Source organism: Chelon labrosus (genome assembly GCF_963514085.1).
Source record: "Chelon labrosus genome assembly, chromosome: 16".
NCBI lineage: Eukaryota > Metazoa > Chordata > Actinopteri > Mugiliformes > Mugilidae > Chelon > Chelon labrosus.
The window spans coordinates 11,537,842-11,552,514 of NC_140349.1; the positions used below are offsets into that span (position 1 = coordinate 11,537,842).

The 14,673-nt window shown below is 40.5% G+C and overlaps 1 protein-coding gene across 1 annotated transcript in view; it reads left to right on the forward strand.

Moving 5' to 3' along the window:
- csmd3b (CUB and Sushi multiple domains 3b) overlaps positions 1 to 14,673 on the forward strand; it is a gene marked incomplete at its 5' end in the record, with an annotated part of 336,937 nt that overhangs the window by 108,167 nt on the left and 214,097 nt on the right. The window contains one exon of the mRNA XM_084563441.1: positions 1,426 to 1,538. Within this exon, the coding sequence (XP_084419567.1) occupies positions 1,426 to 1,538 (113 nt within the window). The remainder of the gene's footprint in view (positions 1 to 1,425; positions 1,539 to 14,673) is intronic.

Sequence of the window (14,673 nt, forward strand, 5' to 3'; positions counted from 1 at the left end):
AATCTAAACACCGAAGGCCCACCTGGGCAGTTGTGTGTAAGCATATTTTTCGAGGACAAACTCAAACATGTGGAGTGCAGATTAAAGGCAGCCTTGCCCTTCTACTTGACTGCCGTTTTATTGTTTACTGATATGTGCTCTGGCCTATTTTTGTATCACTGGTCAGACTCTCCCTTTTTTTTTTTTGTTGGCACACTCTCTGTTGAGTTAACCCTTCTTTATATTTTGGTGAAATCAGAGTTGTGTTTGTTCTGCCTCAGTGGCTCTATGCCAGGTAGTGGTTAAAGCAAATCTGAGATAGCAGTGTAATCATGCTATAAATAGTAGGTGAAATTATTACTGGAAGTCGTTATGTCTCGCAGGTGTAGATTACTTGGAAACTCTTTTATTGTACAAATACAAAATAGAGAATGTATTAAAAGTTTTTAATACATCGGAAAAAACATGTATTATACGATCAGCCACAACATTAAAACCACTGGGGGACACACTGGAACAAGCCTGATCCTCAGAGGTTCCTCCCCTCAACCCGTAAGACCCAAAGGCTCCATTCTCTGATGAGTTACAACTGTTTTGGAGGCACAAAGGAGACCCGCACAATATTAGGTCATAATGTTATGACTGATTGGTGTAAATTGCATGTTAAAATGTACAGTTTAGGGCTTTCAATCAAGTAATCGGTCAATTTTTATTTATTTATCTTTTTAATTAGGGTAGTATCTATCAATTATACTTCGATTCTTTTCTGAGTAGCCAATTATTCCTTTGAATAACTTCTAAACAACAAACAAAACTTAAATAATTAAACCATTACTCAAGCATTTTCTCTATGAATGAAGGAACCATTATAAACTTTAACTTTTACCTAACTATACTATTCATCACAGAAGTGAAGATTTATGCAGCTTGGACTTAATTAGGAAAGATGTTTTCTGTTCTCGCTGTTCTGTTCTCTGTGTAATCAACGCGTGATGTTGAATACGATGTAACTTCAGCGGCTTGTACTGAATCAGAAATTCACCTGTATTATTTATCAGCAAAAGGTTAATTACACTCACGTAGGGCATAAAGTTATAAATCTATGTTGTCCCCTTCAATAGATTCAGATGTGCGTAAACAAACTGCAGTTGTTTGCAAAAAGCAGCATTGTCGTGCTATCCATTAGCATCTGTCATAAGCTCGTGTCTGAAACACAACAGATGAGCTACTTTCATGTCATGTTGAGGGTGGGAAACTGCTACAGAGGCTCATGCAAAACGGTTGTGGTTTAAAGAATTCAGATACTACTTTATTTATGCCAAACTAGCAGACACATTTCTTTTTTCTTCTTTTCATTGTCTCAGTAGTGTGCTTCAAATTCACTCAACAATTAAAAATGCACGGCTAATGTTTGAAATGTTTGGTTGTGTTTCTGTGTTTCTACAGGTTAACAGGATTCCAGATTCCTTCCCCGGTCACCAGTACCGGAAATGTCTTCTCTTTGAGGTTGACCAGTGACTTTGCCGTCTCTGCACATGGCTTCAAACTCAACTATGAAGGTCAGAAATCGTTTGTATTCGTGTGTCTTGTTGGAATGCAAACACTCTAGCTTCTACAAATCAGGAAATGTTCAAAAAGAAAGGAAGATGGACCACAAAAACTCAGAGAGCCCTTCACAGAGCCCTTGTCTTTGAATGCAGAAGTAAATGAGATGGTGCACTGTGTGTTGTTTACCAGCTCAAGCTGATATTTGCTTTGACACAATGCCCTTTAAGAAAACAAAATATCACTCAGAAATTTTTAAACTTGAGGTTATATGTTATTTTGTTTATTGTGGTGCTATTGTAGAGTTGCCGATTCCTATTTGGTGCAGTTCCTTTGAGGGACTATTCAGATTCTGAAGGTTTTCAAGGAGAACTGTCATGTCCTGAACTCAGTCCACATTTTTTGACTCCTTTCCACTCAGCGCAGGAAAGGACTCCCTAATGGGTGACAAGTTCATCCGTTTTCAACAAGGGACGCTGTCAAACTTACCAAATCAGAGGGGAGAGGAAAGCATGGGCAGAAATAACAAAAATGTAAGCTCACTGAAGGTCCTGTATTGTAGATCTTCAGGCATAAAAAACAGAGGCATTTTGAGGTAATTTCCATGACACAGAACATCACTCTGCAAACTGATTCATGTTGACTCAACAAAGCCAAATTGGTTGTGCACTAAAACACATTATTTACACAGTAAGTACAAATCATTTAAATTCAGCTAAAACTGGCAAATTCTCTCTCCTTGGGGTCTTTGTTAACACTTCAAGCGTAAAAATATTGAATATGACTTCTAATTAACCTTTTTATATTCGTTTTCTGCCAATAAATTCTAACATCACAACAGAGAAAACATTTTTAACATTTACTTCCAAGAGCGGAGGAGGAGGAGGAGGAGGAGAGCGAAGATGGAAGTTGGCCTGTTGCGGTGGTAGCGCCTTTTTGCCCTCTTGCTTTAGGGCCCGAGTAAACACCACGGTGCCATTTTCACAGATGAAAGTAGCGATACAAATGGCTGAAGCGATGGTTAAAATTAGAACTCACTATGTTCCGACACCTTTTTCCTGTGTGCATTAAAGATTTCCGATTAGATTTAGATTAGAAAGACTTTGATGTCCTCTACAGCCCAGTTAGTTCCGGAGCATAAACCCGTTTACCAGAGGCACGCACATTATACTAAGAAAACTGACTAAAACTAGTAAGTACACATTTAGGTTGTTCATGTTTACGCACCGAGCAGATTCTTAACAGCTTGATAATATCCATTAAACGTGAGGTTTTGCAAAAGGTACAGTGATCAAGGTATGATCATGCAGTTACTTTTACTCATCCGCTCAATCATCTACATGTACACTATGAGGTACCTAGCAGATAGATGAATAGGATGTCGCGTTAATGCAGAATTTGTTGAGCAGTCTTGTGTCCTGCTGGGACTTTTTGTTCTGAATGTGGATCATGTAGGCAGCGCTGCAGTCAGGATTTGAAAAAAAAAAAAAACAAGTTAAACTAGACTGTCAAGGGGCATTTGATCACACGCAGCTACCCTGAATTAGAGTCATCTAGGTGACCTGATGGCTAAGAGGTGAGGGCACATCCCACATGGGTGAAATTCCCCTCAGGAACTACATCCTTGGTTCAACTTCTAGCCAGCTGGGCCTCTTCTGCACACACCACATGCACACAGTTTAGATCATTGTGTTGCCTTATCATTTAAGCTCCTGCATAATATTTCTATGATATCCCTACAACAGCTTGGAACCAGTTTGCTTCTGTAAATGTGATAATTGTAAAATATTCCCAGGGTTACTAATTAGGATGTAATGCTTGGGAAGGCTAAAAGTCTTGAGCGCACACACACACTGTGTTTAGCACATATAGATGCAGCAAAGTGCACAAGAGCTTGTTGACTGTTTTTTTTTTCCACAGAATGAAAAACAAAAAATCATGAGCTGATATATTTAAATTATGGGTGGCTGCGTGAGTTGGCTGAAAAAGAACAGGTAATTTCAGCTGTAATTTTTACTTGGAGTGGGTAAAGAATAACACTTCTGTTCATGCTCCATATGCCTGGATCAAGATCACTCACCAGCGCAGGTGATATTAAAATGACCCACCTCCCCCTTCATATGCACCACGCACTGTGTGCTTGGCACCACAAACCCACAGCTGGTGTGCATGTTATGGTAAAAATACATTAGGGAAAAACAGATTCACTATGCTCCTAACTTGAATCTCAACATCCCAAATAAATGCCCAACTCCAATCCCAACCTGAATCTAAACCATAGTCTAAACCTCCAAAAAAGTTAGTACCATTCTAACTGTCCTTACTTTGCAGTAACATCCTCTTTTCCATGTTCTAAAACTCTAAATCAGTCCTCACAAATATAAAAGTGTGTGTGCACCCACCCCACATACAGACACACACTGTTTGTCACTGCAATTGATGTTCAAAATGATGCACTAGTCCGTGTGTGTCTTTTCTGCATCCCTCCACGGGCCTCTGTGCTTTTCTCTATCTAGGTTGGTTACATGGTGGGTGTTCATCTTGTTGATATGTGTGTCTGGTGTGCGGCATAATGACAATATCACTGATTGCAAAGAGTCTGGCTTTAAATCTCCACACATGCTGTGTCTGTGTTTGTATATGTGTGTGCACGCCTGTGTGTGCGAGTGTGTTTGTGCCACTTGTATGTCGAAGCAGTTGTCCCAGATTTATTCACTGGCACAAATTTCTACTTGCTACTTGGCCCATGTTCATTCTGCGTGATTGTGTATCTTTGTGTGTGGGTTTGTGTGTGTGTGGTTGTGACGCAGGAAGAGTTTGCTGTCAGAGAGAGAGCATCCAGGGGACTTATCTGAAGAGCCCCTGCTGCTGATACATTCAGCCGTTTGACTTAGTGTGTGTCTGTGTGTGTAGGAGAGCGGAAGACAGCGAGACAGAGATGCAGACTACACTTGGCATTTGCAAAAAAAAAAAAAAAAGCAACATTATGCTGATGATCTGTCTGTTTTCTGTTAATATTCTGCTTCTCTCGCTGTCCACAACGCGCAGCTAGGACGCAAATTCATACAACAAGGAGAAGGAAGGAGATATTCTCAAAAGGGATTTATTCACCCCTGTTTAGACAATTCTTGGCGAGTCATCCATAGTCCATGTAATCCTTCCGCCTAATCCGTTACTGGAGCCATTTCAGGTTTTTAGATTTCTGCAGGTAATACCTTAGCAACAATGCATGCTGATGATGAAAAGAGCGAGTAGGAGATGTATGCTCATCATCATTACTGAGAGAAATCTTGATTGTTGTTTACAATCACAAGTATCATTGTAAGTTTTGAAGCATTAAGAGTAAGAACTCCAGCAATCAGCCGTTCAATTATAGAAACACAATATCTGCACATCGCCAAATCAAATGAGAACCGGCTGTCTGTTTGCCTTGACGGAACATTTTCTTTGTAGGAATGAAATTACTTGACCTCTTTGACTTTTAATTTTACGTATGCATGCATTGAAATTAAGTCAGCGCATGAAATGTTGGAAATGCAAAGGAAATATTTCAGCATTTGATAAGGTAGCCTTCTGGACATTTTACTGCCAGGTATTCTAAGCACATAGGACTACAAGTATACCCTGGAGCAGACTGAAAAAGATGCCTCAGGGCTTTAATATCCCACCTGGCCTTTGAATACCATGGGACCCCCATCAGGAACGCATGAGGAGTGTGAGGATATGGATGAGGGGAAGAGGTCTAGAGGTCCTTCTTTACCGTCTAGATATGTTAAAAACAGTAGATGTGGTGCTGTGTTACAGATGTATGTATTGTATACATATTACAAAGCAAAAAAAAAAAAAAAGCATTGATCGCTTTATAGGAAGGAATTTTGCAATCGGCAGGACAGTGTGGCTTCATTCTCTCCTGTGCACCCCGGTGGGATACACTTTGATGTGATTGTTGGACTCCTTGAGTATTTCTTCCTCTCCCTCTGAAGACTGTCAGGCCATAACTAATTCATGCACCGGCACATACCATACAGTGTGTACGTGTGCACGTGTGCATATGTGCGTGCGTGAAACAGGGAGAGAAAGACAGCGATGTATTATTTAGGATGATGTCGGAGGCAGTTTGATATTGTGCTGATGAGACGGAATCACAGATTATCACAGCGGTTAGACACACACATGCACTTACACACACTTATCCTGTTCTTCCTCAGCGCGATCGCCGTCGAAGAATTATTCCCTTTGTGTCTTCTGACTCTTCCGCTCCACCTTTCGCTTGTTCATCTTCTCAGATTTTTGTTTTTATATGATTAGGTTTATACCTGAGCTGGCTTGTGTGAATTACCTCGCCTGTATGAGGAAAACTTAAGTATAAAATAGAAGAGCTCATAGTCGGCTTTTGCGTGCTAATGGAGGAGATGGGATGCTTTTTGGAAGCTGAAGAATCGCGTTGCCCCCCGTTGAAAAGCCATGAAAGAGGCTATATTCATGATCCTAATGCCATCTGTGAGACGTACCCACTTTGAGGTATGTGGGAGTCAACACTTGTGTGAGCTTCAGACGATAATCCAAATAAAGAAACACCCCAGCGTGTTAACCTCGAACGTGAATATACATTCCCCCCATTTATACTTTAATGCATTCAGACATATCCATGTATCCACGGGCTTTGGCACATATAGAGAGACGTAAGACGCATACAGGCGTAGACATACAGTGCGCGCGGAGATACACAGCTCCCTCATGTAATCATTCTTATGAGCACATAGGCCACAGAGCATGTTCCTTATTCTGGAACATGCTGCCATGTGACTAACAAGTCAGCAGAGATTTCACTTCACTCCCCTCTTCCCCACATCTCTTCACTGCTGCTGTTTTTTTCCTCCCCTCCTTGGCACGTACAGTATCTACACTTTTTTCCTTCCCTCCTCTCCTTAAGATATAACCCTAATGGATGTCTTTTACCTTCATTTACACCTACCAGAGAGAGTTAGCACTTCAAGAGAAGACAGAAACAAAGACTATATATAAATTATAGAAGAGGATATATAAAGGATAACATGTTCAGTAGAAGAGGGTTCAAGATTCAACATGTTTGCAGTAAATAAAGACTACATTGTCTGACATATGCAAACCATCAGACACACTAAACATTTAAAAAATCATTTGAAGTAACTGTTTAAATTCCTTCAGGGAGTTATTTGAGTTATTTGAAGGTAGGATTTAATTCTGATGAAGAAATGGGGCAAAGTTGCATCAGAGGAATTACCATATTTTGATGTGCTCACTCTTCACCCTGTACCTTTTTTTCTTTTTAAGGGACTTCAGGGGGAGTGGGGGTGTATTTTTGCAAAAAAACATGGAAGTTGCTGGCAGCTGGTTAAACACTTTGGGAGCTCTCACTGGCCAGATGTCACTGGCATCAATGGAATCGCCTCCATCTGGGCATTTATCCATCAGCTCCGCATAATATCATGGAGAGTATTACTCATACACAGAGGTGCGCAGCCAGCCCAGTGACCTTCTGGGCGTGCTGAACCTCCTCCTCTCCCATCTTGATATACGACTAATGATTTCCATTTTGTAGGAGGGAGCTAGTGGAAGTCTTTTTCTTTTTTTTCTTTTTTTTTGGAAAATGGCCATAATAACCGCAGCCACAGATACACAGGTTACCATAAAAACCCACTTCATCTGTGAATTGGAAGCTGGAAAGGTTTTCCGTTTTTACTTGTGTCAAGTCCCAGTATCAGTCGTTCAGATATAATATTCTGATAAAACATCAGGTCATGTTCAAGATTTTAGTGAGACAATACAGCAGAAATGCGAAAAATACACAGATCAGGCATAAAATTATGACCATTGACAGGAGAAGTGAATAACATTGACCATCTTGTGACAATACAATGTTCTGCTGGGAAACTTTTGGACCTGGCATTCATGTGGATGTTACTTAGACATGTACCACCCACCTAGACCAGACCAGACACCCCCACCCCATAGCAGTGACACTCCTTGATGGTTGCAGCCATCCCCAGCAGGATGCAGCCTGACGCACGAACACACACAAAAACGGTTTAGGAACAACTCAGGAAACATGAAGAACAGCACAAGGTGCTGACCTGGCCTCCAATTTCACTAGATCCCAAACTGATCAAGTATCTGTGGGATGCACTGGAACAAGCCTGATCCAGAGAGGTCCCTCTCTTCAACCCATAGGACCCAAAGGTCCCACTAACAACACCACAGGACACCCTCAGAAGCCCCATGTCCATTCTCTGATGAGTCACAACTGTTTTGGAGGCACAAGGGAGACCTACACAATATTAGGAAGGTGGTCATAATGTTATGCCTGATTCGTGTGTGTGGTTAATAACTTTTCTGGTCATCTGTTTCGTGTTGACGCATCAAGGAAGTGTGAAGTTTTAGCAAGAACATTATTTAATGGCTTTCCACATTAGAATTCATGAAGCATCTTTTCATTGAGATACATTTACAAAAATCTCCTGCACCAGAGTCTGAGCAGACGGCCCCATTCATTGCCACAGAGGAAATGCTCTCTGAAACGTAAAATTTGAGTGATGTGCTGCAGCTAATAACCAGAGTTACAGTGAAGACTGGACAGAAAATGACTCTAGTAGTTAGTCAGAAAAGCATCCATATTTAGAGTCTTCAGAGAGTCAGGCATTGAATGAGTATTTGTTTTTCTGGTTCTTTGATTCCCTATCAGCGCTTGATTGATTGATCTTGACTCTAGTCTCTTTAACTCGAACATGATCTGAGTGTAAAAGTCAAGTTTGTTTGTTTGTGTGTGAGTGGGCGTGTGCAGGTGATTGAGGTGCCGGCTTTGGCTGCTCTGATCTTTATCAAAGAGACCTGAGGGGACTGACAACATCCACTCCTCCGTCTATCATCCCTCCATCTGTCTGTCTCCTTCCTTTCTCACATTCGGTCATTCAGTCTGTCGCTCCCTCAATTCAATTCATTGAATCCAGGTCAGTTAATAGCATCAAGGGGGAGAGAAGGTGACGCTAATAAGATGAGTAAACGAGCTACAACTTAATGGGATCTTTAATGGGATAATAGATAGTATTATTTAAATGTAAAAAAAATAAAAAATTAAATAAATAAAAAAGAAGAAAATTACAAATTCGTTACAAGTGCAAAATACATTTTGTCACTGCTGCTGTGGGATTTGTGAAACAGCAGGAGGGGAAGCTCTGAATCGCTCTGCTGCAGTTTGTGGGAGTATAATCCCTTTGAACACCTGCTTCTTCAGGTCTGAGTAGGTTCGTCAAACTTTTGTTGCTATAGTAACTTGCATTAATTTGCTATTTTCTTTACAATGTGACCCAAAACATATTGAAAGTAGGTGGTACTGCCGTTTAAAAATTACTCTATCTAAAATTCTAGTGACAGCAAGATAACATGTGCTTTTCTTACTTACTTACTTCTTTTTTTTTTTTTTTGCCCCCTATCTCATACAGATTCTACAGAGCCCAATACATATATTTTGCAAATGCAATACACGGAGCATACAACACGTAGGTGTGCCTGCCTACAACTATGTCTCAGTTCATACATTTAAAATGAGAGGGAAATGTCAGTTCTCTCCCTGGAGAAAATGGGTTTTGCAGTCCTGAACTGAGGTACAGTATGCGTGTCTGTGTGTGTGTGTGTGTGGTGTGGGGTATACTGTATATGCATATGTCCTTCATATTCCCACGTCCATTGCAAGCAAGTGTGAAGCATGTGAGATTTGAGAGGGGAGGGATGGAGTAAATTGGGAGAGGAGCATGCATAAAGTAAGGAGTTAAGGGAAGCAGAGGAGGAGCGGAAGAGGTGGAGAAACTGAAAGAAGGACGAAAAAGGAGGAGAAAACAAATAACGGCATATATATGCTGAGGAAGACGAAGAAAAGAAGAAACTGGAGAGGATACAAAAAGAGAAGGGGAGCTCCTTGTAATAACGTAGCATGCTCCATGCTTCTACTTCAACAGGAGAAATCAATGCTGGTTTAAAGCTGGGTGTGTGTGCATGTGGGTGTGCGTGGGTGTGTGTGTGTTCATTATCTACAGTGTGAATGCAGCTCTTCACTGTTCCGACTCCTGCAAGGTCAGCTTCAACACAGGGGCATCAATCAAAACAGTCACACACATACACACACAGCGACAGCAGATGTGAAAGGAAGATTGTATCAAACGGAATTTTAAAGGAAAATATGGAAGTTTGTGAATCCATACTGCTTTCTTCCTGTATACGATGTCATGGACTGGACTGGAAACCACAGTGGAAGATTGAATATATGCAACCTCCTGGAGACTAAAGGAACCCACAAACATGTCAAATAAACCGCAAACATGTCGACAGGACTTAGGCCCTGGTCACATCTGATATTGAACTGTGTCCTGAGTGGTCTGATGTAAGAACACACCCAAGTTGCATTGAGGATACATATGGAGGTGGAGGCTTGGCTGGGCTGCTTGTGGTTACATTCCTTTAGTAACACACAAGCATCTTAGCCACACTGGCAAGTCTTAAGACTCAACTGACGTGTCTCAAGATGCAAGTGGAGTTTTAATTCTAGGTGTGCTGATCCCATCACTGAGGAATCATGTTAATACCAGGTCAGAACAGGGCCTTTTTACACAGACATATGTCTTATGTGGCTGTATCACTTAATTTTTTCAAATAGTTTAACTTTCTGAGGTCTCATGTCGTAGCACTGCAAAAATGTGCTACTTAATAATTGTGCTAATGACAGATTACAACCCTGTTCTAAGTAGAGCAACAGACAAAGAGTGAACTTTTCAGCGTTTTACAAAAGAAGTGGGACTCCTCAAGGTTATCCGCCATTGTCAAAAGCGAGTGACATAAGCTCATTATCTGGATCATTGTATATAATTATATAATGGTATGGTACAAAATAGCTGCCAAATCTCTCAGTGTCGAGCCTTCAACAACCGTCCACGCAATGGATCAATTTGATGTCTGGATAATGTAATTACAGTAAATGGCTGCCAAACGTCTTAGTATCCATCCAGAGAGAATACTGTAGGTACCTTACATCACAAGAGTCCAGCAAATGACAAATTAATGTGATACTTGGATAAAGCTAACTAATTCAATGATGTATGCATATTAAGAAAGTGCCAAGTGTTTCAAAGCCTGGAAAGGGATGGTTGTCTAACATCAAAGATTGTCCAAAAAAATAGTCATGAGTTTGATACTTTAATAACGCAATTAGATTTAAGTGTGGAGTTTTTCAGTGCCCAGAGTGGCAAGATAGGAGCCTAACACTAAAAGAAGTCCAGCAAATGATATATTGACCTCATATCTGAATGATATTAAACGCCTTTATGGTGGAATTATGGGGAATAGCTGCCAAACCTCTCAGAGCTGGGACAGGATAGAAATTACATTAAATGATATATTGATTTGATATTCAGGTCTGTCAGACAACCACAGGCCACCTGACTAAAATATAGACTACCATGGTACATACAGTAGTTAATATCAGTATGTGTGTAGATGTGTGTTTATGTGTGTATGAGAGTGTGTGCGTTGATAGTATTATGGCCACCTGGCCAATGCCAGTCCATTATTCAGCTTTTATATCCGCCAACCAATCAAATGGCCTCCCTTCAGGGTCTCCACCTAGGCCCATCCAATCAGCTCCCCCTGCCAAGCAAGGAGGAATAACCTGGAAATGAGCAGGGTCATGCTGACATGGCAGTTCTTAATGTCATGAGTCAGACAGCACTCAGACGGAGAATTTAGGCAAAATGTATCCCTAAGCACTAGCAACCAAAGAAGATTTTCACAAAATGTCACCATAACTTAAAATACGATAAGAACATAGATGGAACGGTCTGTTTGAGCTGCTTCTCATCAGCAGATTTCATTATTTAAGGGCATTCCATGGGGTTTTTCTTTCAATATTTAATCATCTGATTAATTGTTAAAATGACTATCAGCTCTGTATTCTCCAGCCCCTGTGCTCTGCTTTCTATCAGCAGATTTTGTTATTCCACTTTCCCTCTGCTCTTACTATCTTAAATGCTGTTTTTAGGGAATGAGAACAGCGGTACAGCAATGGAAAGTACAGTAACACAGCACTTCTAGTTTAGTTGGAGAACATCTGAGTCATTTGATTTAGCTTTTTCACTCAAATATTGATGGCTGAGCATTTTATACATTGGGTAGTTTGAGGCTTAGAAAAGCCTCGGCATTGAAAATGTAAACATAAGCAATTATAAGCAGAGCGTTGACCTTGTAGCAGCTTACCAGCTTATGTCATATTGTGAAGGCTAGCTACAGCAGTTATCATCAAACCATCTCTGATTATGGCATTTCTACTTGGTCTTGATGTCCCTTAAAATGAGCATTGTCTGAATTTAGTTGAATATCAGCAGATTTATCTTAAGGCGATAGGGTGACACCTGCCAAAGGGATTTTTTTCTACCACATTCATCCATAGTGTTAAGCTAACTGTCAGTGACTGTCACTGCTGTAGATAGTCCAGTCAACGTCAATCCATGTTCCATAGAGTACTGCTGGCCCACCCCTTTAGGTGATTTCAAAATGGCCCAGATCATTCTCATAGACTCTCATATTAAGGATGTTTTTTTTATTTATTTACAAGACACTGCTGTCTGAATGAATTCCAGAAGGGCTTGCCCTAATGTGCTTTTGTCTTCTGCAACCTGTTTTTTTTGTCTTCCCATGGAGAGGGAGCTAGTCAGGGATATGCCCAGCTGGGAGTATAACTGATCATTTTGCTGCTTTGTATAAGAAATGTAATGGTTGACTTGTAGATGTTTGATGTATTCCATATACAGTAAAAAACCGCAGTATCTCTGCCTTAATTCTGGATTTGCTGCACCTAAAATGAAATGTGATGTACTGGATCAGATGATTGTGAGCAGTCAGTTCGTTTAATTAACACTAAAGGATGGTGTTGGACTGATATATGGCACCCTTAGATAAACTTTATTGATCTTAGATAAACTTCATTGATCCACAAGGGAAATTGCTTTTTTTTTCTTTTTAGCAATACCCTACTGGTATACTTAGCATAGCATGGTCCAACACTGACAACATAACCTTTCAAGAGAGACATGGCAGGAGCCACAATTTGAATATAAATTCAAATTGTGGCTCTTGTACATAAGCGGAACTTGCAAGAACAGAAAATCCTATATTTAAAACTTTGAGCGTTTTGCTCATATGCAAATATGAAGTGATCTCTGGAACAAAAGCCAGTAAATCTCATTAAAACTCAGTAACTTTGCCACAGATGCTTTCTTGTGAAGTCTCTGTCATAACAGATAGTTATGCAATTATTGAAGTCTTGTCCTGATGATGAAAAGAACAACTTCTTAGCAAACTGATTCCCTGTTGATTGTGCAACCCCTAAATGCATCTACACAAGCAATACAAAGCCATGATGTGCAACGAGGGAATTATCTTAGTCTTGCGCAGAGGAAACACTTGTAGAGTTCGGTTGATGTTAGATTGTTTAGTTCTAATAGTACAAAGACTAGCGACGGAAGAGATGATGAAAGAAGAGGAGATTAGCCGGGTTATTTTTAATGAGAAAACAAGACAGTTTGTTTGTGTTCTTTAACTTGTATTATATCACCATTAAGTTGGAGCATTATTTCAGTCAGAAGACATTTGCAAAGCAGATGCCTGATTTGTAGATAACTTATAATCAGTGCCGTTATATGTGAGATCATTCCTCAGCTCTGTCTGTGATTCCTTTCATGGTTATGGTCTGCTTGGTAGCCGGAAACTGTGTGTGTGCACTTGTACAGCTATCTTTCTGAGGACCAGTTTGAGTTTTACACCATTGGAGTGAGGACATTTGTGCAAAGTGAGGACATTTTGGCCTGTCTTCACTTCTTTAAAAGGCTGTTTGAGGGTTAGGACTTGGTTTTAGGGTAAAGGTTACAATTAGGTTATGGTTAGGGGTAGGGTTAGGCACTTAGCTGAGATCGTCAGGAGACGGTCAACTGTAAGGGACTAGGGAATGCATTACGTCAATGAGTGTCCTCACTAAGATAGCTGTACAAACAGGTGTGTGTTTGTGTGTGTCTGTCAGTCAGCTTTCCAGGGGGTCTCTTGATGTGAAATTTAATAAGTCATGCAACAGTAACCACAGCTATTAGATATCACACACACATGCTGGGACACATGCACACACGCCGAGTTAGCTAGCTAGCTCACCACAACTGTGCAACCAAGCAACAAACACACACAGATGTTCACGCATCAACACAGTGAGGATTCTCTCTCTCACACACACACACACACACACACACACACACACACACACACACACACACACACACACAGAGTGGCTCAAAGACAAATGTAGTATTTTTTAATAAGTGTGCATAATATACTCCAGAGTGTGGCGGGAGTTGTCAGTCAGTCATTGCAGAGACACAAACACCCACACATTGACAATGGTTGTCTCCACAGGTAATAATCTGTACACGAGTTACCGGTTAATGTTTCATACTCCGTTTAACTGCATTAACCTTGCATACCCATCCATACCCACCCATTTCTGTTTGCATGCCTGGTGTCTTTTTTTTTTCCTAAGGACAAGCGACAGGTCTGTCTGAAGGTATTAGAGATATAGGGACATGACAAGTCCTGTTAGGGACCTTTAGAGGCAGCAATGTTCATCACATCATATTTGGATCTGATAGCAGCATGAGCAGAAAGATCTTTAGCCCCATTCACTTCCCAGGTTTGATCAGATTTAATAGCAACATTATCAGATGATTAATGCAACACAGAGCTCAATGGGCAAAAGTTAAGAGTACCCTTTTAAACTAGTGTGTCATTATCTCATATAAAGCTGAAGAACTACTTCACATCATTAAATGTGATTGTGTTTTGACTACCTTAAGTGGTATTGCACCCAAAGTGGCTAAGATTGTAAACAGATGTGTGAATAGGATGGTGGAAGTTCAAGTTTGTTTCTACATAGATTACCGTTTCATACAAAAGCAAGTGAAAATGTGGCATTGGATGCTGGTTGGGGCATGTTGAAGCAGCATACCTTTATAGCCCATCAAGTAAATCACCAAGTTCTCTAAAATCTTCTTTCTCTTCTATTCCCTTCTCTACTCCTGCCATGAT